Source organism: Lissotriton vulgaris, chromosome 1_1, assembly GCF_964263255.1.
Source record: "Lissotriton vulgaris chromosome 1_1, aLisVul1.2, whole genome shotgun sequence".
NCBI classification, from domain to species: Eukaryota; Metazoa; Chordata; class Amphibia; order Caudata; family Salamandridae; genus Lissotriton; species Lissotriton vulgaris.
Genome location: NC_141685.1, coordinates 1317015377 through 1317041567, shown reverse-complemented (window position 1 = coordinate 1317041567; position 26191 = coordinate 1317015377). Strand labels below are relative to the sequence as shown.

The window sequence follows — 26191 nt, the reverse complement described above, 5'->3', positions numbered from 1 at the left end:
TTCTTTGGTTTTATCATTTTTCACAAAATGGTGTGTCTCCTGATCCTTTGAAAGTGTGTGATATACAGACTTCCCCTGCTCCTGTCAATGTGTCCGGGGTGAGAAGTTTCATGGGTATGGTGAATTACTGTGGACGCTTTATCCCCGGATTGTCTACTTTAACAGCTCCTTTACGAGAGCTTACAAAATCCAATGTTCCATGGGATTGGGGTTTTGAGCAGGAATCTGTGTTTCAAGCTACAAAGAGGGCATTGTCTGCAGATACCACCTTGGCATACTTCAATCCGGCATTGGACTCAGAATTTGCTGTGGATGCAAGTCCTGGTGGACTGGGGGCAGTGTTGTCCCAGCGTCAAACAAATGGTGAATTGGCTCCTGTAGCATATGCCAGTCGTGCTTTGACTGCTACTGAACAGCGATACTCTCACATAGAAAAGGAGGCCATTGCAGTGTATTGGGGATGTCGTCATTTCCATCTGTACTTATATGGTCAGCCTTTTGTAGTGTACACGGACCATAAGCCACTCATTCCTCTATTTATGGGTTCTTCTTCAAAACCACCACCGCGGATTGAGAAGTGGATTCTGCAGCTGCAGGATTATTGTTTGACAGTGGTTTTCCGTCCTGGGCCATTGAATCCAGCTGTGTCCCCCACTCGTGACCTGCTGTTAGGCCCTGAACACCAACCGAGGGGCACGGGTCACTATCAATTGAGGAGTTGTCCTGTTCGTTCCACACGTTTAAGAGATGATGTCACTTATGTAAGTTAATAATTTAATTTTGCTTTGATTGTAAATTGGGGAGGAATGTGATGTGGTCATGGCGCTTACCTGAATGAGAATGGCGGCAAAAGGGATCGCGCCGTCACAGCTGCTGTTTATAAAGAGTGTTGGGCTAATTGGTTAATTGGGGGTGGGATTTGTTTGGTCAATAAAAGTGTCCTGGTTCGGCCAGGACAATGAACAGTCATACCTGCGTGTATTGGTGATTACTACTTGCAGACATAACAGCAACCACTCTTAGCCATACTGGTCCAAGAATTTCGGGAACTTACGTGCCCCAGGTACTTTCACCTCTTACGTCTCACCACATCCGACGCTACCACCCAACGGGACTCGACACAACAGTGAACACTGTACCCCAACATGATTTCTAACTCGCAGTGGAGGGGGGGATATTGGGAGGGGGTGGGGGGTGGAGTTATTATCTCTTTTGTTATTCCTTTTGCCTTTTACATCCTCAGTTTCAATTTGTGTCAAGTCACCTGCCCTCTGCGTAGCCCACGATTAAAAATTTGCTAACATTCGTGCCAAGAATTTTCAATTCTATTAAGGACAGGAGGCGAGGATTATGCTTTCTCAATTTCTTTACTGAAAAACACAGCAGCCAATCAGTACGCATTAAAGAAATAACAAACTACATTACCCACAAACCCTGGGTACCCATAGAGCAGAGGTCTTCAAACTTTTTTAGGTTGAGCCCCCCCAGCTGAATTTTTTTTGATGTTGGGCCCCCCCACCAACTGTCAGAAATTTCTGGAATCTTGTACACTATATAATCGACCGCCATCCTCATATCCTAGGCCATATTTGGAAAATAACTGATTGAACCTACTACATCCACAACCACTTAGAAACATTAGCTCAAAACTTTACTGCTTGAAGCGTAACAATGGGAATTGTACAACTCAGTAGAAAAAAAACAAATTACAATGTCGTTCAGCACATTAATCCTTGCACATAATGTTCATATTGTTAGATTTCTGAAACTGTTTCTATAGATTTTAATAAAAAGGAGAAAGAAAGTGAGATCATCTGTTCCTTGCTATATAGATCACCATGGAGTACACCAGTTTCATGGTTCAGGGAGTTCCAAACTTTCCCTTCCTGGAGGTTTAGGTGCCTTATTATTGCACGGTGTTCGGTATTCTGCAGCTTTTTCTACAAATTGATGCTTTTATCTAGCCTGCTTACCCTGATTCCTCAATCTTTCCACACGTGTTCTGCTGCTGTGCCTGGGCTACTGAAAACTCTGCTGCTGCTGCTCACTCTAAGCCTGGTCTGTTGATGTTAAGTTTGGGTTATGCTAGCTTGCTCTCCGGGGTCTTTCTGCCCTACATTGCTGTAAAGAGAGACTGGGCTACAGTGGACAACATAGTCAAGAGTATCTCACTGAGCTCCAATGCTGACTGGGTGTACTTTTCTAAATAACTGAAAAAGCATGCTCCTAACCCTGCCTGTTACCACTGTCCAGGAGCTCCATCTTGCCCTATCTTTTAGTTGAGTACACCTTGTTAGGAAATCTCAGACTCACACGCCCCTAACATTATTGAAAAGCTATGCCTCCAAATGCACATTCCGCTGGAAGAACAAATACAGCAGTGCTACCAGGAATATTTGACTCTCTAGCTTTATCTAAAAACAGAAGTGCTGTTGAACAAACAGGGTTTATAACCATTGCAAGAAGACTAACTTTGTGAGTGAACCTCAACCTAGTTTGTCACAAAAAAAAGGAGATGTCTTATCTCATGGTAGGAAGCAAGATGTCACTACTTAAATGTCTTAAATGTATCGCTTGTGGAGCTCCTTACTGACCAGCCTTTCTTAATTACTACAACGGATAATTCAGGTTGAAGTAAAGGTTGCACTCCACTCCTGACTGAATCTACATACATCAAGTGCTCAACGCCTGTGACCAACTAGTAGTGGACCCGCTCTCCCCCAGTAGGCCTGGCTAGTCATCTCTGGCTACTCCATTTCATGGCCTTACTCTGCTACCTTCATATATAGTGTCTTCTGCTGCTTCCAATGGGACCATGAAGGGCAGTTACTACGAGAGCTACAATCAGTTTTTGCCCTGTCAGGCCTCCAGCTGTACTACCAGCATCTGGAGTATAAACATCCAACAGGCATAGGTGCTTTGGTGATGGACAGGTTATACACAATTTTAAATACCTCATTGAAAAGATGGGTTGGCAGTCACCATTGTCCTCAGCTAAAATGACTTGGGTGTGCATGTTGCACAGCTGTTGGGCATACCTCCAAGATCTGCTTGGAGGGCGAAAGCCAGAACACCGGAACTTTGACCCCAGTGACAATACATAAAGAGACATCACTTGCCCTTTGACAAAGTGACATCACGTCTTTGCTACTCAACTAAACGGCTATCATTTTATCAACCTCAGAAATATGTTTGGCTGAGTGGACCTACAGGGAATCGTACGTGTGACCACAGGATCAAAGACATTTCCGAGAAAAAGAATGGGCCTGGCACAGCAGTCAGAAAAATACACAGAAGTACATTTTCATCATGTAACTGCGCTAAGACAGCTGCACCTTTTCAGTCACAGTTCTGAAAAACACGGACGGTGGATAATTAGTAAAAGAAAACACAAACATGTTCAATGGCGGCAGTTAAAAATCTAGTGAGCACCTGAGCATTTTCATCTACTGGGCTCTGATCTGTATTTACAGATTTCTATATCTCACCCATTTGATCGGTAGAGGTGAGGCACAGAATAACTAGTTTTACTTTTTACTTCAATAGAAATCAGGCAGGCTCTCTGTGTGTATGCACATGTGCAGTTTTTTGTGGTCGTTTACAGTGACCATAGACACTGAAGAGTACTCCAGTTCTTGCTGGTAGGGATAGTGAACCAAGTTGTTCCTCTGTGTCCAAAGCTGAGGGCGGAGCGTTGCTCGTGTATTGTTGTCAAAAGCCAAGGCATAGGGGTTCCGACTGCCATAACTGCCACCATGTGCAGCCCCCTGGAGAAGCCGCAGATCATCTGCCACATCCAGAAGTCACTTTTCTACACTGTCTTTGATTGCAAGTGTCTGCCACACAGAGCCTGTTTTGTTTGTTTGGGCAACTACCTGCGGGGCACCGGCGTACTACAGATCTACGAAATCCAGCACGGAGAGGTGCAGCTGCTGAGTGAGCTAGAAAAAGCCCAAGCCCATCAAATGTGGAACATTTGGTGCTTCAGCGCTACAGCATCGGTATCTTGCTACAGGAGATTTTGATGAAAACGTCAATGTGTGGTATTTGGAAGCAGCAGAAATCCCAGTTTACGGTGAAGGAGCGCCAGTAATTGTTACTGGGAGCAGAGATGGAACTGTGAAGGTATGGGATACTAGACAAAAAGGTATACCAGTCGCCAACATGGAACCTGGAGAAGGAGAAACTAAGAGAAACTGTTGAACTATAGCATTCGGACATGCATGCAATCAACAAGAACGTGCTGTCTGTGCAGGATATGACAATGGTGATATTAAGCTGTTTGACCTAAGAACCAGGGGGCTGATTTATGTTGGACTTGCGCCGCCATTGCGTCACGCAACGGCGGCGTAAACGTGGCGCATCCCTGCGACCCATTTACAACGTGACGCATCTAGGCAGATGCGTCACGTTGTAAAGCCCTGCGCCACATGTGGGCGTTCCGGCGCAGGGTGGGCCTTCCGGGGCAGATGCGCCTCGCAAAAGTGGCTGAGGGAAATCTACAAGATTTCACTCAGTCACTTTTAGGCCAATGCTGCATCAAAACCCTGCGCCTGCTTGAAGCAGGTGTAAGGCTTGACGCAGCAATGGACAGAGAGGGCACCCCTGAGCCTTGCTGGAGCTGTGTCGCGCTTGCGACGCAACTCCAGCAATGCACCACCTTTCGGCACAGATGAGTCACGCATCTGTGCCATTTTTGCCCAATGGTGCGCCGCATTGTAAATGCGGCGCACCATGGGTGGCGGAGCTGCGGCGCACAATAACTGGTGCATCCCTGGGGATGCGCCAGTTATTGTAAATCTGCCCCCAGGTCTCTTCGGTGGAAAACTAACATTAAGAATGGAGATTGCAGTGTTGAGTTCGACAGGTAGGATATAATAATGAATAAACAGGTGGCCACTTCATTGGAAGGGAAGTTTCATGTTTTTGACATGAGAACCCAGCATCCCAAAAAAAGGTTTTGCTTCTCTTGCAGAAAAGTCTCACAAATACACAGTTTGGCAAGTTCGCCACCTGCCACAGAACAGAGATATATTTTTAACAACCGGAGGAGCTGGGAGTCTGCATCTTTGGAAGTATGAGTATCCCGCTCAGCGGACGCAGAAAGATTCTGTAGGCGTGGAGGATGGGGTCGCAGGATCCGTCGCTCTTCTGCAGAATGTAACCTTGTCCACACAGCCCATTGCTAGCTTTGACTGGAGCCTGGACAAACAAGGGCTGTATGTCTGCACGTCGTTTGACCAGACCGTGCGAGATTTCATAGTGATTAAACTTAATAAAGTCTAAGGCAGATTGACGTCCACAGAAAGCGCCACTAAAGACTGGAATGTATCCAAGGATTCTTATTTTTTTTTTAATTTGCTGCATATGAAATGCTGGTTAATTTTAAACGGAACTACATATGTACATACCTCCGTTGAAAGTTGGACGTTAAAGAGACCTTGTTTGATTAATAACTTGCTGCCTAGAGGAAGCACCATAAGCAGGAAACATGTTTTCCTTTCATCCTTTTCAAATGTATATTTCGGGCAAACTTTTACAGATGCTTGAAATTGTGCGGAAGAGGGCACCTTTTCTTACCGTTCGGAATTGCTGTCATGCCCTATGCAGCCAATGTGCCCGACAGGCAGAGGCACAACTAGGGCCAAATTTCGGGCGGGTGGGGGGCTATGAAAACATTTCGACGGGGGGGGGGGGGCTTAATGTTCCATCAACAAGCAGAGTGGAGAGGCAGGGGCTCTAAGAAGCCGTGAAAAAAGAACAAAGGCGTCATTAAGAAGCAATTGGTCTTTAAAACACCTGTGAAGTACTCAGTGCGGCCGTGTGCTTCGGGAAGCCGTCTCATCCCTGGCTGCCACACAAGAGGGGTGGGAGACTGGGCTGAAGCCCTTTGACCTTAATCAGCGTTGCGCGCCTGCCTGCAGACAGCAGACAATGCTTTTCTTTACATTCCATGAGTATGGCACTTCGCAAATGTACTTGCGACATGGGACGGTGAGATTTTGAGGTGGTTCACGCGCCCCCCTCAAGATGATGGCGCGCCCCCCCAGGGGGGCGCGCCCCACAGTTTGAAGAACTCTGCCATAGAGTATGAGAGAGTATATATATGGTCATAGAGGTGAACACTTCCTCTTTCTTTGTCCATAGTCAATTAGTAAAGGGTCAAACGGAAAAACTGAAACAATCCATCAAAGGCGTCCCTCGGAGAGGTCATTATCCGGCTGAAGAGGGGATGGAACCTCCCAGAGCCACAGGAACAGCAACAGACCAATCAGGAGAAGAAAGTCGCGGCACACTTCATTTAAGGTCGGAGCCTGAAGAAATGAAACAGAAGCCGTAAAAACTGTTCCCAAAAGAGTTGAACACAGTATTCAGGACAGGGTGAGAAACATTTCATAAACAGTAAAGAGTATGGTACAGCATAAATGCAGTAAGCATAATATAAATACAATAAATGAAATAAGGGTGGGATAATCCTCGCCCCCTGTCCTTAATAGAATTGAAAATTCTTGGCACGAATGTTAGCAAATTTTTAATTCTATGGCAGGACGGAGGCTCCGATTATGCTTGTTTAAAGCTTCTCCACCACAACAGATGCAACATCTACAATTGGTTTAAAATAAAAGGTTTTGAAAACAGACTCAGATGACCAATCCGCAGCCCTCATGATATCATGAAGAGTAGCACCCATGGAAAAAGCCTTGGAAGCCATTGCTCCTCTCGCAGAATGGGCCCCAAAGAGGGAGATATCAATGCCCGCTTCCTGCATGAGCCAACGTAACCAACGTGCCAACGTAGCTGGAGAAACAGGCTTGAAAGGCTTCTGTAAAGCGATAAGCAATTGACCTTGTGAATCTGAACGAAAAGGTGCAGTGCTTACCTCATAATCCATTAGGCATTGGACTACACACAACTGAGGGTTGTGAGGAAAGCAAGGATAAGTAACCGCAGCTGTATTACATTTTGTTCGCTTTGAAATGACAAAAGAGACACCCTCAGGAGAGAAGGTGCGACCCGCGAGATCCAAAGCCCGCACATCAGACACTCTTTTACAAGAGACCAAACACAGGAGCATAGTCAGCTTAGCTGAGAGTTGTTTGCGGGATAAGAGATTATTGGAAGGCCAATCAGACAGAAAACGTAAAACAATAGAAACATCCCAAAGGGCAACATACTTGGGGCAAGGAGGTTTTACCATCCGGATTCCCCGCAACAATTTCGAGATTAAGGGATGTTCTCCCGCTGGTTTACCATCTACAGGAATATGGCCTGCAGAAATCGCAGAATTCGAAAGTTATTGACCGTTCTGTAAGCTAGCCCAGAGGATGCCATGGAAGCCAAAAAGTTAATGATCAAAGAGAGATCCGCTGAAACAGGATCCACCGACTGCTGTGAGCACCAATCACACCAACGCTTCCAACTTGATTTATAGCGCTTATGTGTGTTGGGGGCCCAAGCCTCATTGATGAATCTGGTAGCGTCTCCCGATAAGCCTTGGATTTTCCAGCGTTCCCCGAAATTCTCCACGCTACTAGCAGGAGCTGGCCCGACATTACTAGAGGATGTGGCTCCCGTAGAGGGTCCAGCAACAGGTTCCAAACATGTGGAAGTAGGAGCGGTGACGAGCAACTCATCTCCAGAAGAACTGGAAACCACGCTTGAGCCCTCCAAAGAGGGGTTATTAGAATGAGTTCCGAAGAGAAAAGACGGGCCCGGGCTAGAACTCGGGGGATCATGAGGAAAGGTGGAAATGCATAGCATAGCAGTGGAGGCCAGACCTGAAGGAATGCATCCGTGGCTAGGGCTTCCGGATCTGGCCTCCAACTGTAGAACTGGGGAACCTGGGTGTTGAGACGGGAGGCAAAAAAGGTCCAGATGACAAGTCCCCCAAATTCGGGACAACCTGCGAAATATCCGAGGATGAAGCCTCCAATCGCTGAAATCCCGCAGATGGCGAGAGTTCCAGTCCGCAATTAGATTGCGGGATCTCGACAGGTATTCGGCAATAACTGTGATCTTGCGGTCCAAGCAAAGGTGCCAGAAATCCTTCGCAATTTCTGAGAGTAGTCTGGATCTGGTGCCCCGCAGTTTGTTCACATAACTAACTGCCGAGACATTGTCCATTCTGAGAAGAATGCAACAATTCGTTTGGAGAGGAGAGACATCGAATCGCGAAAGAGCCCGCCAGAAGCTCCAGGCAATTGATGTGGAGAGACAATTCCTCCGGAGACCAACGACCCCCTGTTGACACTGAACCGCAACGGGCTCCCCAACCCCAGAGGCTGGCATCTGACTCTATCACAACATCGGGAGTCCTTCCGAAGAGCGCACAGCCGTTCCAGGATTCCATGTGGTCCAGCCACCACATCATCTCTGTCTGGGCTTCCTCTGAAAGAGGGACGTGATCTGAGTACCGAAGACCCTTCTGGAGATGACGGATTTTGAGGCGCTGAAGCGCACGATAATGTAATGGACCCGGAAATATCGCCTGGATGGAGGAAGACAGAAGACCCACAATCCGAGCCACTGAGCGCAAAGAGACTGTCTCTTGGGTGAGAAGTAACCTCAAGTCCCTCTTGATGGATCTGATCTTCTGAACTGGCAGAAGTAACTGACATGAGATTGAATCTATTTGAAAGCCCAGAAAATCCATAGTTTGGGATGGTGAAAAATTTGACTTTAGGGGATTCACTAGAAAACCCAAAGACTGTAGAAGATCCACTGACCATTGCAAATGTGATTGAAGAAGAACAGGACACTGAGCCAAGAGAAGAATGTCGTCTAGGTAGACAATTAACCGAACTCCGCGGGATCTCAAGGATTCCATCACAGGACGAAGGAGCTGCGCGAAGCACCACGGAGCGGAAGAAAGGCCGAAAGGAAGGACCTTGTTCTCGTACCAACTGCCCAACCATTGGAACTGAAGGTAGCGACGATGAGGAGCATAAACTGGAACTGAGAAATAGGCATCCTTTAGATCCAGTCGAACCATCCAATCTCCCTCTTGAAGAAGGTCTCTGAGAAGATGGATGCCCTCCATCTTGAAATGACGATAGACTACGCCACCGTTGAAGTCTTTTAAGTTGAGAACTAAACGAGACCCTCCCCCTTTTTTCTCCACGAGAAAAACGTTGCTTACGAAACCCTGGGGATGAGGAGACGTCGGAATGATGGCCCCTTTGGTTAACAGGGAAGAGATTTCTGTGGAGATAACCTCCTGATCTGGTCGGGAAAAGACAAGAGGGCGTGGCCAGAGATGCTGGTGAGGGCGAGAGTAAAATTCTATCTTGTACCCTTGCACCGTCTCCAGCACCCAGGCATCGTTTGAGATCAAACGCCAATTGTGAAGAAAAAACTGAATCCTTCCCCCCAAAACCACATTGGAAGCGAGAATCAAGCTCACCTGATGCGGAAGAATCTGGACGTCCTCCTTGGTTACCGTTGTAACCGCCCTTGCCATACTGCCCTCTGCCTTTTCTTGAAGGGTAGAATGAAGATTTGTTGGAGGAGTTGCCCTGTCCTCCTCTGTGGGACTTATTACCCCGTTGAGCGGGCTGGTCAGACCCACGGCCGGACGAACGTCCCCTTCGTCCGGCCCTGCCGAAAACCGGGCGGAAGGCCCGTCTCAGGTTCGCTTGAGCTTTATCGAGCCCGCTGAATGTCGAAACAAACTTAGTAAGTTCTTTAAGAAAAGGTGCTCCGAAGAGCAAACCTTGAGCCTGGGGGCCAGATTCCGAAGTTGCTAAATCCGTGAGGCGCGGATCGAGCTTCATCAAAATGGAGCGACGTCGCTCCGCCGACAAGGCACAATTAGCATTTCCCAGAAAACAGACAGCCCGCTGGGACCAACCAATTAACTCATCTGGGTCAATCAGAGTGCCAGACTCCTTTGCTCTGTAACCCAAATCCAGTATCTTAGTGAGTGGGCCCAACAAATCAAGAAGTTTGTCCTGGCACGAACGCCACGACCTATCTAAACCCTTAGTAGGGTCCTTAGAGTACTTGCGCATGTATGTGACCATGGTAGGGTCTACATCTGGCGTGGAAGCTAGCTTGTCTGTAAGGTCAGGACGAGGGCATTCTGAGCGTAAACGAGCTCGCACATCCGTTTCAAAAGGGCTACGGATGTGGGACTGGACATATTCTGCCACCTCGGGGGATGGCAACCAAGCAGGGGAATTGGGGTGAATAATGTCCGCAGGATTAAATGTCAATACCTTGGGTGAAGATGGCGCATCTACATAGTGCTCCTACCAAGATTTCTTGGATGGGGGGGGCTTAGCACGCTCAGAGGACGTGGATGAAGAAGAGGACCCATCATCTGTGTCGGACGGAGGGTCCGAACGGGCAGGCGCTGCACGTTTCCTTGATGAGCAGAGAGGGTTTTGGCCAATTTAGCAAATTTAGATTTGTGAGGGTTTTTTGGTGATTTTTTGCTACGACCAGAGGTAGGAGGCACCCAACCCAGTTGGGCTGCATAATCAGAAAGATGCTTTTTCAGTGGCGCAATCGCCTGAAACAATGCCTGGCCCATATAATCATCAAGGGACGCAGAAGGCTCATCCTCCTCATAATAATCCTCACCGTCCTCATCATAATATTCCGCCATGGTGACAAAGACCACCAAATAATGCCCACAGGAAGGAAAAGTGACAAGTTTTAGAACTTATCCAAGGCAAAGCCAAATTGGGGGAGTGGTACCCCTAGTGCAAGTCAAAAGAACTCAGGGAAACCTGACCAACAAAATTCAATATGAAGTGGAGGGAGGACTCGCACTATAAACACCCCAGCAAGATTCAGCCACTCTAGGCAGAGCCTATGCTATATTTATACAACCCTCAAATTATAAATGAGAGAGGGCGTCGGGGAGCTCAAGCGGCAGCACCAACAGGGCAGGCGTCGATGAAAACACCAGATTTTTTCTCCGTCTGAGGCAAGCTGACAGCTGAGGAGAAAATGCACGCCTTCGCAGGGCGTGTAAACAAAGCCTTCGTGCATGCGCAAAAGCCGCTGCCGAATAGGGAGAGACGCGCGAGGAAGCGCGTCTCAGCCAGCTCCATCTCCCGCTCCACACAGGCACAAACACAACGCGGAACGCGTTGAAATAACAAAGGAGGTGACCCACGCTTCAAAAAACAGCACAAGAGGCATACGAGGTCAGCGACCCCGAACCAACACGCCGAGCGGCGAGGAAAGAGCGCACACAGCGCAAAACCAAGTACAAGTCGAAGACAAGTAAGCGTTGCAAAAATAAAGTAGCACAATGCATAAACAATGATGTAATAATATAAAGGCACTTAACTAGCTGCGAAGCAGCAAAGAAAGAGGAAGTGTTCACCTCTATGACCATTTATATACTCTCTCATACTCTATGGTTACCCAGGGTTTGTGGGTAATGTAGTTTATTACTTTACTGCGTACTGATTGGCTGCTGTGTTTTTCAGAAAAGAAATTGAGAAAGCATAATCGGAGCCTCCGTCCTGCCATAGAATTTCATTTTTCTTGCATGACACATTGTCTTACTGGCTGTTAACCTAATAAAAATATTTAAACCTAAAAATATGTTTAGAATGGCCTGTGGGTTTCCTACACCAAGAGTAGCACTACTATCTCATCTCATGATCTGCTGGCGATATATCATACTTTCCATTCAGCTCCAAGCAGTGCTTCCATTAGAATGCCTGAGGGATTATTCTATATCTGAAAAATAGATTCTTTTGTGCTGGCTGCCTGTCACGTTCAGTTCTTTTTCTTCTATATTGATAAACATTTTTGCTACTTGTTTCCACCATTCGCAAAGCCTGTAGGATACATTTTTTTATGTCATAAACAACATTTGTGCAAATTGTGCATGTAGTGCATGTAACCCGCATTTGTTAATGCCTGTTTTTTTGGATATTTAATGGTACATTAAAATCAAACCTATTTTCTTTGTCAATAGTTGTTAAAATTATGTTCTCCTCATGAAACATTTTAAGAAGCTGCGGCTTGCTCTGTGCCACTATTCTTGTTATGTACCCGGATACGTACCTTTCAAAGATGGCCGCTGCATATACCTTTTCACTCTTTTTATCTGCTGCGGGCTTGCGTTTCAAAATCGTCTCTGTCAATCAATATACAACAGCCAATTGGGGAGGTGTGTGGGAGGAGCGTTGGGAGTCACGAGCTCGTGTAGCTCAACCCTTCAGCAAGAGGGTTGAAAGTGGGTCTCTATGTGACCGGAGGACAGTCGGATACCATGACGACGGAGGACGATTGACAGATCCTCAGTGCTCCCTATAAACTCCACATGGTCATCAGTAAGACAGGTATGAAGGAACGGGGCAGAACAGAAGCACGGTAATGCACGTGTATAGTATTGTATTGTGCACGCGTGTACTAGCATTTGCACTTTGACCTTTGTTGTATGCTCTGTTAAAAAATGGTTTTATTATTATTTGTTGCATGTTGGTTTGGCCTTTGACCCCCCACATCCTCCTCGGAGCCTTGCACACTCCAAAATACCACCTTCCCCGGTTCCAAATTAATTCCGAAACGTCACTGAACTTTGGGATACCCGAGAAATCCTCCTCTAGCCAGTTTCACAGATGTGTCCTGTGAGACCGCTTCCCATCCATGGTTGTGACATACCGAACATCTCTCTTATCACCATTTTGAAACGTTTCTTCAGTGGTTATGGTGGTATGATTTATGCTGCTCTGACCTTCCCCTCGCACAGCCTCTTACCTTTGTAAGATTCTGATTGCTACTTCGATTGACTATTTTGTTGGTCCATCTAAATGTATGCTTCGTGAAGTCTCAACAATTATTCTGTACGGTCTACCGAATTGTCTTCCTTGTGATCCTTGAACAAATGTCTCGTTCGTGAACTCCGAATTCGACTTTATTGTTGTGGCCTACCTCAAAATATGTGCTGCGGCCACCCTTAGTCATAAATCCTGACAAAATATACTTTTTGTGACCTTCAAATCTGACTCTTCAACTACTTCATAAAAATCTTATGTACTTCGCCAGACACGATTTTGCGCTGTTGCTGCACATGAAAAATTGTCAGTTGTGACCCTAAATATCCATCCCAATTTCTGGCAATGTAACATTTTCTCTTGGGTTGTGTATGAACATCAGCCTCGAGAGACCACCTCTTTTTGGCAGCAACAGAGACTTATTCTATTGCCAAAGCCAGGCCCCAAAGTCCTTTATTAGTTTGTGTATGTTTTAGTTTCAACAAGATTTGTACTGCTCCTTATCAAAATGCTACAGTTGTAGAGAGTACTTTTTTGACTGTTTCATATGAGTACATGAGATGAAAGTTAAATAGGGCACTTAACTTTCAAGAACACAGATGTCATTACCTATAATTATCTCTATGTACAGGGGACCTTTAGCTCTACACTTCCACTGCAGCTATTGTTAAAATTGTGTTTAGGAATTTCTTGAGGCACAGATTGTATGTATAATTCACAAATCAAGTTCTGACGCGATTCTGTATAAGCTGTAAATCTGCCTCATATCGGGGAAAGCAACTTCTTTGCACATACCCAGATTAAGTGCTTAAAGGCTTTTTTTCAAAAACAGAAGTTTGCTTTTGCAGTCATTGGCGTGTTGATACTCGAATATGTGTAATGATGCATATGTTTGCTTACACTAACAGATTTGTGAATATTTTACACCATTTAGTCACAGCGGATAGAAGCTAAATGATGTGCAGTGAAACACGTGTTTTACTTGAATTATAAGAGGTGTTTGGAACAAAGGAGCCATAGGAGCACACAGTACGGGTTTGGGGATTCCAGACTGAATCCTTTCTCTTTCCAGACCTAGTCCTTTATCATTAAACCGGAACAGGCTACAAACAGATTTGGCAGCTGAATATTGGTATCATAAAACACATAAACAAGCAAAGCCTAATTTAAAATGCTACAAAATAACTTCAAAACACATCTACAGTAACTAGTTGACAACACACTGACTCTGATGCCCAAAATCAGATCCATCAGAACCTTATAGCAGCCCTCTCTCATGTGACTTTGGTTCGTTGTAGGGCCGTACAACCCAAACTTCCACTGTAACTTGCATTACAGATGCAGCCTGCAACATAAGATATCAAGACATTTTTGCCGGGTTGGTTGCAAGCATCTTCGTCCTCATTGAAATACTATAGTGGCAATATCCACTCTCTCAAGACCACCTAATACAACGCATGGGCCAGGGGAGGTCCTAAGGCCTTTCCTTGGAAAACCTACAACTAGAGATTCATGGGTGACCATTCCGTAACATAGGAACTCAGACTTGGTGAAACATTACCTATGCACCATTTCGCAAGCTATGGGTGCAATAAGATCTGCTCTCCAGTGCATCAAAGCAGTTAGGACTGCCTCTTCTTCAATGAGCTCACATCTTACCTTCTGTCATTGCAATTTCCCTTCCTCTTATGCTACAGTTTCTCAGTGGAAGAGTGTCTTGCTTTATACTCCCAAATAAAACAAAAATCAGCCCTCCTAAACAGAGGCCCTCTTACATAAAATAAAGCAAGGAAATACCTGTAAAGGGGTCGGTCACAGCACTCACAAAATGAGGCACATCAAGGGACCGTTTTCCGAATAAAGCGTGGGATTTTATTAGTGCAAACTCTCTAACAGACTTTCCCAGATGTCAAATTAAAACAGGTAAAACAACATGCAAATATATATGTATATAAATAACTTGGATCCCGTTCCTGCTGCAGTTTTTGTTCCGCCAACAAAACGGGTAAAGACCACGGTATGCGTGCACAAATTAGTTTATTTTCTGACAGCCATTACGCGTTTCGGCTCTTGTGAGCCTTGTTCACATGACATCTGCTACGTCAGTTGGTGATCCTTTTAAATTGACTGGTGCAAGGTGAATATGTGCAAAATGTGCAAGCATAGACATAGACAACATATAGTATCTACATTCTCCTGTATAGTCGTTCTTTTCTACGGCAACTCTTAGTGACTCAACTTTTTAATGATCAGTCCATCGTTAACCTCCTTGTTGGTAAGTTGGGTATGATATAAACTTGGACATTTGTCCTATTTTTTATTTTATAATAATACACTTGAATGTGGCTTCGCAAAGTTCTACTCAACAGGAGTTTTAACTCATAAATTCTGATGAGTCACTGGGTTAGACAGGTTGGAAAATGCATTGGCCATTAAGAAGCTAGCAAGACATTGGTCATATATATGACCTATACATTTAAATGTTATGTATAAAATCGATAAGACCACTATAAATATATATGTGAATATGAACATCAATGTCAAAATCAACATAAATATATATCTGTATAAATACATCGTAAAATACAATCAAAATCTTGCTAAAATTGCATCATTGTCTTGAAACCCAAGCCGTTTGAAATCTTTGGGGCCCATTAGGATGTCGGACGGATTGCCCCCGTCAGGCTGGCGGTGGCTACCGTTAGCTTGACGGGGGCAGTCCGCCCGACATCCGCATTGGTATTCCCCCCGCCATATTAGTATGGCGGGGGGGACCTCGATGGACAGAAAGACCGTCCGGCGCTTTTCCGCCCCGGTCGCCTTGCGGCTGGGGCGGAAAAGGATTAATATGGTGGCGGTGTCTTTCAGACACCGCCAGCCATATTACAATAGGCTTTCTGGGATGCCTTTCCGCGGCGGCGATGCCGCCACAGAAAGGCATGCGGTCTTCACTCTGGGTGCCCCCTGTGGGCCCCCAGAGTGAAGGAGAGGTGGGGGTGCACACAGGGGGTACATGTGGTACCCCCCTTCATTTGCATAAACAAAGCGGCAGGCACCGCACGGTGCCTGCCGCTTTGTCTATGCAAATGCTTTAATGCATTTTTAGCATTGTGACGGGCGGTGCTGAGAGCACCGCCCGCCACAATGCTAAAAATGCAGGATGTGCCTGCCACTGTGGCGGGCACATCCTTATACCCCCCCAAGGGACCCCTGCCCTTATCCTAATCCCCGCTAGGATGACGGGCGGACAAAGTCCGCTCCTCATCCTAATAGGCCCCTCTGTCTAGTCTTGTGTTGTGTTTTGCTAAAGTGTAATACTGTGGTTATCTGTGATCATCTCAACACCGGTGCACACTTTACAATTGCTTGTATATATTCTTTTGCTGTTTTTTTTTATCTGCTCTTTCTCATTACTTTTTTTTCCTTTTGTTATTTCTGGTTTCAATTATTTAACCCATTAAAAGTTATTGCACCATCATGTATTGCCTCACAAAACCTAAAGTGCTATGTGCTACAGTGATTAACTCAAATTTTGCTTTAAAACCAATTCTTAAAATATTTAATGGTTTAAAATTCATTGTATACATTTTTTTTGTCTTCACCATGACCAATATTTACGTGATAATTAATATGTGTTTGACGGCTGATTTCTCAGTTCAAGTTATAAATACCCTTGCAATTTATTGCTAAATCAGAGATTCTCCTCTTAAACTAAATAGATAATCCGTATATAGCATTGGGGGATTTCTGGTTCACTCATGGTGTGATAACAAAGCTAGATTTTCTTGTATTGCATTTCAATGTAGGCATGTATAGAGATCTTCTGATATATTCAAACCCGCTGGCCATCTGGAATCTAATTCGAAAATGTAATGAGTTTTTAATTTTGCCTTCCTATTCCCACCTCTCCTGCTCGGTGGCACATCATCAATCAAAAAATACTTCAGCCCCTCTGCCCTAGATCCATGTTTGTAAAATGTCTAGCAACAGGGTAAGTATTATCTTGGTTCTGAATGCCTCTTAGATGTTGGAGCACACAATCAATCAATCAATCAATCAAAGACATTTATAGAGCGCGCTACCTACCCGTAGGGTCTCGAGGCGCTTTGGGAGGGGGGGGGGGGTGCCGCTACTGCTCGAACAGCCAGGTCTTGAGCTTCTTCCTGAAGGAGAGGTGGTCCTGGGTCAGGCGCAGGTCGGCCGGGAGGGAGTTCCAGGTCTTGGCGGCCAGGTAGGAGAAGGACCTTCCTCCTGTGGTGGCTCTGCGGATGCGTGGGACGGCGGCGAGGGCGTGGCTGGCGGATCGGATGTGGCGTTTGGGAGCGTAGAAGTTGAGTCGGTTGTTGAGGTAGCTCGGGCCTTGGTCGTGGAGAGCTTTGTGTGCGTGGGCGAGGAGGCGGAAGGTGATTCTCTTGTTGACCGGGAGCCAGTGCAGGTCTCTTAGGTGTCCGGAGATGTGGCTGTGTCGTGGGATGTCGAGGATGAGTCTGGCTGAGGCGTTCTGGATGCGCTGAAGCCTCTTCTGGATCTTGGCGGTGGTTCCGGCGTAGAGTGCATTGCCGTAGTCCAGTCGGCTGGTGACGAGGGCCTGGGTGACGGTCTTCCTGGTCTCTGTGGGGATCCACCAGAAGATCTTCCGCAGCATGCGCAGGATGTTGAAGCATGACGAGGAGACGGCGTTGACTTGCCTGGTCATGGAGAGGGAGGAGTCCAAGATGAAACACAGGTTGCGTGCGTGGTCCGTCGGTTTGGGTGCGGTGCCCAGGGCGGGGGGCCACCAGGAGTCGTCCCAGGCGGAGGGCGAGGAGCCCAGGATGAGGACCTCCGTCTTATCTGTGTTCAGCTTCAGGCGGCTCGTCGTCATCCACTCGGCTACCTCTCTCATCCCTTCGTGCAGGTTGGCTCTGGCGGCGGCGGGGTCGTTGGTCAGGGAGAGGATCAGCTGGGTGTCGTCGGCGTAGGAGATTATGTTGAGGTTGTGTTGGCGTGTGATGGCCGCGAGGGGGCTCATGTAGACGTTGAAGAGAGTCTGGCTCAGTGAGGATCCTTGAGGGACGCCGCAGATGACTTTGGTGGCCTCTGACTTGTACGGTGGTAGGCGGACTCTTTGTGTTCTTCCGTCGAGAAAGGAGACGATCCATTCCAGCGCCTTCTCCTGGATTCCGACGTTGCTGAGGCGCTGAACTAGGGTGCGGTGGCAGACCGTGTCGAAAGCCGCGGAGAGGTCTAGGAGGATGAGGGCCGCTGTTTCCCCGTTGTCCATCAGGGCTCGGATGTCGTCGGTGGCGGTGATGAGGGCGGTCTCGGTGCTGTGGTTGGCACGGAAACCGGACTGCGATGGGTCGAGGGATCCATTCGTCTCGAGGAAGGTGGCCAGCTGATTGTTGACGGTCTTCTCGATGACTTTGGCAGGAAACGGGAGGAGCGAGATGGGACGGTAATTCTTGAGTTCGGTGGGGTCTGCTGTAGGTTTCTTCAGTAGAGCGCTGAGTTCGGCGTGCTTCCAGCTCTCGGGGAAGGTGGCGGTGTCGAATGAGGTGTTGATGATGTCCCGCAGGTGGGGTGCGATGACAGCGTCGGCTTTGTTGAAGACGTGGTGAGGGCAGGGGTCGGTTGGAGATCCGGAGTGGACGGAGTTCATCGTGTGGATGGTGTCTTCAGTGTTGACTGGGGTCCAGGCGAGGAGGGTGGTGGAGGTCCTGCGGTCGTGGCGTGCGTCGGTTGAGTGCTGAAGCTGTCGTGTATGTCAGCGATCTTGTTGTGGAAGTAGGAAGCGAGGGAGTTGCAGAGGTCTTGCGAAGGGGTGATGTCGTTGTTTCCGGCGTTGGGGTTGGAGAGCTCTTTCACGATGTTGAAGAGTTCCTTGCAGTTGTGTGCGTTGTTGTCCAGTCGGTTCTTGAAAGCCGTTTTCTTGGTGATGCGGATCAGTTGGTGGTGTTTCCGGGTGGCGAGCTTGAGGGTGGTCCTGTTGTCCGGCGTGGGTTCCCTTCTCCAGGCTTTCTCGAGGGCTAGGCAGTTCTTCTTGGAGCTCTTGAGTTCGTCGGTGAACCGTGGGGCTCTCTTACTGCCGGGTCTGCTGGGCGGGGTCCTCAGTGGGGCGAGTTCGTCTGCGCAGTTGCTGATCCACTTCGTGAGGTTGTCGGCGGCCTGGCTGGCGTTCGCTGAGCTGGCGGGAGGGTGCGGGCTCAGGGAGGCGGCGAGCTGGTCGGCTGTGATCTTGTTCCAGCTTCTTCGGGCAACCTGTTGCTGGTGGTGGTGGGTCGTCGTTCTTCTGAAGGTGAAGTGGATGCATCTGTGATCTGTCCAGTGGAGTTCTGTGGCGTGGCTGAAGGCGATGTCTCTGCTGGATGAGAAGATGGCGTCGAGTGTGTGTCCGGCGAGGTGGGTGGGGGTGGACACCAGCTGCTTGAGTCCGAGGTTGGCGAGGTTGTCGATCAGGGTGCTGGTGTTGCAGTCGTTGTTGTTCTCCAGGTGGAAGTTGAAGTCCCCCAGGAGGATGTAGTCAGCGGAGGGGAGGGCATGCGGGCTGACGAAGTCGGCGATGTCCTCGCTGAATTGTGTGCGTGGTTCCGGAGGTCGGTAGATCAGGGTGCCTCTGAGGGTGGTCTTCGGGTCGGTATGGATCTGGAAGTGCAGGTGTGGAGGGTGGGGTGTTGTCGGTGCTGGTCGTGATGCGGATGGTGTTCTTGTGGATGATGGCGATGCCTCCTCCCACCTGGTTGGCGTTGCGGTCCTTCCGGGTGATCTTGTATCCTTCTGGGATGGCGATGGCGATGTCGGGCGCTGAGGAGGCGTTCATCCAGGTCTCCGTGATGAAGGCAACGTCAGGGGCTGTGGTGTCGAGGAGGTTCCAGAGTTCGATGGCGTGTCTGTGGACGGAGCGGGTGTTGAGCAGGATGCACTTGAGGTGGTTGCTGCTGGTGTTCGGCTTGGCAGGTGCTGGTGTCGGGCGGGTCCGGATGCAGGTGAACTTGCAGGTGTTGCAGCTGAAGGGTCCGTGGACGCGTCGTGGGGTGGCTCGGTAGCATCCCGGGACTCGGCCGGTGTTGAGTGCGATGAGGGCGGCGGCGGTGTACGTCAGGCGGGTCGGTCGGGGTCCTCGAGGGCCAGGGGTCCTGGCACTGGGCGCGGTCCAGGCGCGGACGGGCGTAGACGGGCTTACCTTTGGCGCGCCTTCGGCGCACAATCGGCGCGCCCGCTGCGCGTTCGCACGGTCGCCATATAAGGCGAAGTGCGCGGGTGGGCGGAGCAGCTGGGAGGCGGGAGCGGGGAGGGAACAGAAGGAAAAAAGGGGCGGGGTCAGCAGTGGTGGCGGGAGCGGGGAGCGGGGAGGGAAGGCGGAGGGCGGCGAGGTAGGCGGGCAACCAGGAAGGAAAACACGCTAACACGGGCAGAAGTCTACAAAAACAGGCACAAGTGGATACCAAAAACAAAACAAAACACTCTAACACGGGCAGAGAATCTAACAGAACAAGCACAAATGAAAAACAAAACAAAACAAAAACAGCAACAGCAGAGTCAGCCGGCAGCGAGGCAGAGGGCAGAGGGCAAGGCGATGGGGCACACGCAGCAGCTGGTGGCCGTGCGGCGCGGGGGTGTCCCACAAGTGGGTCACACTCACCTGCGTCGCACGGTCGCCATATAAGGCCAAGTGCGCGGGTGGGCGGAGCAGCTGGGAGGCGGGAGCGGGGAGGGAACAGAAGGAAAAAAGGGGCGGGGTCAGCAGTGGTGGCGGGAGCGGGGAGCGGGGAGGGAAGGCGGAGGGCGGCGAGGTAGGCGGGCAACCAGGAAGGAAAACACACTAACACGGGCAGAAGTCTACAAAAACAGGCACAAGTGGATACCAAAAACAAAACAAAACACTCTAACACGGGCAGAGAATCTAACAGAACAAGCACAAATACAAAACAAAACAAAACAGCAACAGCAGAGTCAGCCGGCAGCGAGGCAGAGGGCAGAGGGCAAGGCGATGGGGCACACGCAGCAGCTGGTGGCCGTGCGGCGCGGGGGTGTCCCACAAGTGGCTGTGTGCCTGCAGCAAGTGGCTGTGTGCCTGCAGCTTTGTGCTCCCAATATACTGCAGATTGCAGGGACATTGGAGGACATAGATGACATGATCAGTGTTATATCAGGGCTCGACAAATCTTAAAAATCGCACTTGACCTGCAGGTCTAGTGACTAGAATTTTCTACTCGACCTAACATCAATGCACTTGACCCACAAATTGGTTGTATTCACATTTTCTTCAAAACATTTGCAGCGCAGTTGGTCTATGACCAGTAAGACATGATCGATTTTTTTTTTTTTTTTTTTTTTTTTTGCCTCATTACTATACTCACTGCAATGTTTTGAAAGTTACGAGCACGGCCTTGGATAAACACTCTCAGCAGTACTCTGGTACACCACTGAACCTTAAACATACCAGAGCACGGCCTCAGATAAACACTCTTAGCAGTACTCGGGTACACTACTGTACATAACACACACTAGAGCGTGGCCCGCAGTATACAAGCTACTGATGGGGGTAGAGTGGGAACTACGGTGTTAAACAATTCGCTGTCTGCGGGAGGCCTCGCTCCTCCCTCCTAAGAGGCAGAGACACCGGAAGAGAGCTGGAGGCCTTAGCCTCGTACTCTTCTGTCTGCTCCACCACTTGCATGGCATTAAACAAGGGAGTATGGGATACTATGCACCAACCTAAGCTACAAAACAAACACAACAAAATGAGGAGTATGGTGCACTGGATACTGATGTTGTACAGGTTATGGGTTTGTTGGGGAATGGGCTGGCAACGGACAGTTCTAACTTTCCATTCAGGGGAGGGGATTGGACCTGCGCTGCTGCCCAAGGGGTGGGGTTAAAGAGAGTTTCTAATGTCAACTGTATTGAATAATGGGGGATGGTGGTACATAATGAATACTCTTTGCAGAACTCAGGTTCACGGCTGAACCTGAAACATACTAGAGTTTGGCTCCAGTGGCTCAGCATCCTGTGATTCTGGGCAAACCACTTAATCTCCCCGTGCATAACAAAAATGAGTGTGTCCTGTAACGTAACTGGTGCTCATGTAAAGCACTCTAATACCTTCAGGTCGAGTAAGCGCTATATGAATCTGCAAAAAATAAAAACTTAGCAATACTTGGGTTCACCGATGTACCTTAAACATATTAGAGTAGTACAGCCCCGGATAAACACTCTTCCCAGTACTCGGTACACTACTGTACCTTAAACGTACTAGAGCACAGCCTAGGAAAGAAGTAACTGTATGACTGGAACGTTTTTACGGAGTCTTGCATTGTATTTTATGTCCCAGCTATCCGACCAGGCATGCTGGGTAAGCACATCCCAGGCCACATAAACAATACTGCCGTGCTTGCTCATGACATGATATCGTCATTTTCCATCACTCTCCTTTCCAGGTCGCTGACATGGGGACCTGTCTGTCAAGCGACGGTGAAGACTTTCAGTGCGATTACACACCATAGATTGTACAATCTGCCCATTACATATGTTTTACTTCCTGGTGTGCTTCACGGCCTGGCCTTTCAACTTAATGAAGTCGGCGCCAGCCAGGTCCTCCTTGTGAACGGCCATGCTTCATATACAGTTAGTTACAAATCACCCAGGGAAATAAAATGAGATGCGTTTAACGTGATTGGTTGTACAATTTGGAGTGGACATATATTTTGGTTCTTGTCCACTTTTCTCCAGCCTCCTTATTTTTATACCACTTTTATCTTTACCAACCCACCCATTCACTCCTTCCTTACCATAGATCGTATTATGCAGGTAAATATTTTTGTAATTAAAAGAACAGAGGGAATCGAGGGGCGCTGTTTACCCTCTGCATCCCACTGGTGCACCCCTGACTGCACCCGCCTTGTAGAGCTGGGTAAACCAACTTCTAAGCTGTGAGAAAACACAAACTTTCCTGCGCTGACATCTGGCACCTTAATGGGCACCGCAGGCAGCTTGTTGGCATCTCGTGTGCTACCATTGGACGAGGCACGTGCAGAAAGTACTCTCTGGCTGCCTGTGCCGCCTTTAATTAGATATCATGAATGCTTCGCAGTTTCAAAATCTCAAACCTTTCTCATGTGCCTCATCTAGCTGTGCTTCTCTGAGCACTATCAACCTTCTGATCACAGGCAGTTAGCAGTGCTAATGTTAATGCACACGTTAATTATAATTATGTCTAATGCTAATTTCTAGTTAACTCAGTTTATTTCCGATGCCGGTAAGTTTGTGCTTTTCCAGAAGACTTGAAGTTTGAAACAATAAAAGGCGTAACCATAGCCCCCGCTGGGCATCAATCCCCAATCCCCTTCAAAGCCACCCTCCCCAACAATCGGAGCAAGAGCCCCTGACCCGCGGCGGTGTTCCCATCCAAGCGCTCATACCTTAGGGTTCCCCGCAGAGAGATCGAGCCGTCCTCGGCAGGCGCAGGCTTACATCACAGGCCAAGCTCCACTCGCAGGGCTCCCAGGCTCATGATAAAACATCCAAGGTGCAGGAGGAGAACTTCTGATTCGCTAGGGCACTAGTGTCGTTCATGGCCTGCCTCCGGTCAAGTGTATTGGGAACAGGGGTTGGCAGTTTACACGCTTATCCTGCTGCGGCTGTAATCAGCCAACGAGAAGTCTGTAAACTTTACTGTGCGGAGATTAGCAACCATCTGATTGGCTGATTGCAACTAGGCCTTAGCCGACCGAGCCCGCGTTGCAATCAGCCAATCAACACCTTTGCTTTTCCCGCATTTTGTCACGGCAGTTCCTGAACATTTCACCCAGCTGCCCTCTAAAGACTTCTACCGGCACTGCACTTTAGCACAGCGACAAAGCTCACTCGCCAGGCCGGTCAAGTAGGCCTGAAAACTGTCTCGCCCTGAAAGAAATTGACTCGCATTTGCGAGCGGGCGAGTACATTTGTCGAGCCCTGTATATGTCATAGCCTTACTGATATTGTGCTCCTTGTCTCCAAAAGGGGTTCGGTAAGTGCTCTTATTTACCCCATGTTGGCAGGCTTTGCATGTTTTGCATTTATAGAACCCTTTATGGATGTTAAGCCAATTGGTGCTTTCTAATATCTCGGGGCTTGTTTTCACCAGACTTTCTCTTATAGAGGGTCCCCTACAATGAGTGAAAGAAACCCTGCTTGGTAGCAGATGTCCTATCACCGTATCATTAAGTACTAATGGCCAATGCATGAGAAGACCTCCTCTACAGCAAGGAAACTTACTGGTGCTGGCAGAGCTCCATGCAAGCATTCCAAGGCAAAGGATTTCTCACCTATTCTCCTGCGTTCCCACGCGTTTCAGCCACTTACCTTAGTGAAGCTTGCCAAAGTAGAACACTTCTCCAAAAGTACAGAAAACAGTCTTGACCATGAATAACCTAAATAACATGAGTAACCTCTGGGCCTGCATGTGAGTGCAGAGCTTAAGCTAGACAGAGGCAGAATTCAAGGTGAAGTTTAGGGCCTGTCAAAGCCAATAGTTAGAACTTCATCAAACTTCCAAATGTACAACATAATGCACATTTGTGCACCACTGCTAGGGCTCGAAAAATCCACTTGCCCGCTCGCTATGGCGAGCCAGATTTAAATATGTGGGCCCACTCTGACCTCAATTCCAGAAATTAGTCATGCTGAAGTAGAAGTGCTCCTTAAATCAATTAAATCCGGATCACCGACTGACTTATTACCAGCTTCGGTGGCTGTGCCATTGGGCAGCATTCTTGCTCCAAGCCTTAGAGCACTGATCAATATTTCCCTTAGGGAAGGTAGAATTCCCCACGATTGGAAAATGGCGGTCGTGAACCCCATTCATAAAAACACCGCGTTACCTTGGTCAGATCTTAATAATCTGCGTCCCATATCCCTCCTACCTCACATCAGTAAGATGACTGAGAGACACGTTAACATTCATCTCTCTAAATTCATCGAGGCAGCGGACGGTCTGGACCCTTCTCAATCTGGGTTCAGACCAAATCATAGCACAGAATCAGCTCTCCTTTCCGTGACCAATACCATCCGAATGGCACAGGATAGGGGAGGTTCTATGATTCTGGTGCTATTAGATTTGTCCGCTGCCTTCGACACGGTGTCTCATGACACCTTGATCAGTCGTCTGGAGGGAGTAGGAGTGCAAGGAACTGCTCTATCTTGGTTGAAAAGCTTCATTTCCAACCGATCCCAAAATGTTTGCCTGGGCTCTCACTATTCCATCTCTAGAGAGCTCACCAAGGGGGTTCCACAGGGCTCATGCCTAAGCCCCACATCATTTAATGTGTATGTGGCCCCCCTGGCGAAGGTCGCAAGGAAATTTGGGTTCATACCAATATCCTATGCAGACGACACCCAGCTGTTGTTCCCATTCCAAAACATGACCCCTACAGTAAGGAATTCCTTTGCTGCTGGAATGAGAGCCATTGCTGGATGGATGACCTCCAATTGCCTACAGTGTAATGTGGGCAAGACGGAGGTCATGCTTTTTGGGAACGCACCACTCCTCTGGACACCTGAGTGGTGGCCTCCAGAATTGGGCACAGCTCCTTGTCCTAAGGAAAGCGTGAAAAATCTGGGCGTTAAGTTAGATCAATCCCTGGTACTAAAAGATCATGCCACACAGGTTACAGGAACCTGCATGAGAGTCATTGGCCTACTCAGAAGGGTGTTCCCATACTTAGCTGACCATCACCGGAGAACACTCGTACAAACCCTAGTCATGAGTAGGGTAGACTACTGCAACGGCTTGCTCATATCCGCTAATACAGAACAGTTGAAGAGATTGCAGGTTGTTCAGAACACTGCTGCTAGATTGATCCTTAATGCCCCTGCGAGATCTCCCTCACATCCTTTATTGCGCAAGCTACATTGGCTCCCAATTCGCCAGAGAGTGCTATTCAAGATTTGTTGTACCATCCACAAATGCTTGTACGGTACTGGCCCTAGGTACCTAAATGAAATCTTCCAACTATATCAGCCAGGTAGATCCCTAAGATCTGAAAATCAAGCCCTACTGCAGATCCCTAGGATCAGAAGAGAAAGACAGGGAGGCCGAGCCCTAGCATTCAGAGGTCCTACTCTATGAAACTAATTACCCCCTCTCATAAGACAGAACTCCAATCTTACTACCTTCAGAAAATATCTGAAAACGTATCTGTTTCCCACCCAGCAACCCTAGTTAAGTCACACATTCCTCTTGCTTCCACTTATCCTCAGTACAATACAGCGCGGAGATATCTCTTCGGAGATCGAATTCCTGCGCTTTACAAGAACATAAATAAATAACCAGGATGAGCTATTTTTAGGGCCTAATCGCCCTTTCTTGTGAGTAGGAAGACAGACTGGGTTTTGATCTCTGTCTCTGAAAGCAGTGCAAATGTGACTAGATAACAAGATTTAAAGGCATTTTTATTGCTCACAAAGTGAATGAGCAATAAAGATGC

At 48.0% G+C, this 26191-nt stretch overlaps 1 protein-coding gene and 1 pseudogene across 2 annotated transcripts in view; both read left to right on the top strand.

Annotated features, from left to right (window-relative positions):
* SLC11A2 (solute carrier family 11 member 2) overlaps nt 1-26191 on the top strand; it is a 445949-nt gene that overhangs the window by 86455 nt on the left and 333303 nt on the right. The window contains exon 1 of one of the 2 annotated variants that reach the window (XM_086965754.1): nt 12143-12308. The exons of the other annotated variant lie outside the window; for it this stretch is intronic. Within the exon in view, the coding sequence (XP_086821880.1) occupies nt 12290-12308 (19 nt within the window). The 5' untranslated portion in view covers nt 12143-12289. Of the gene's footprint in view, nt 1-12142; nt 12309-26191 lie in introns of those variants that run through there. 2 annotated transcript variants of the gene reach the window in all.
* Nucleotides 3756-5286, top strand: LOC147749067 (dynein axonemal assembly factor 10-like; annotated as a pseudogene).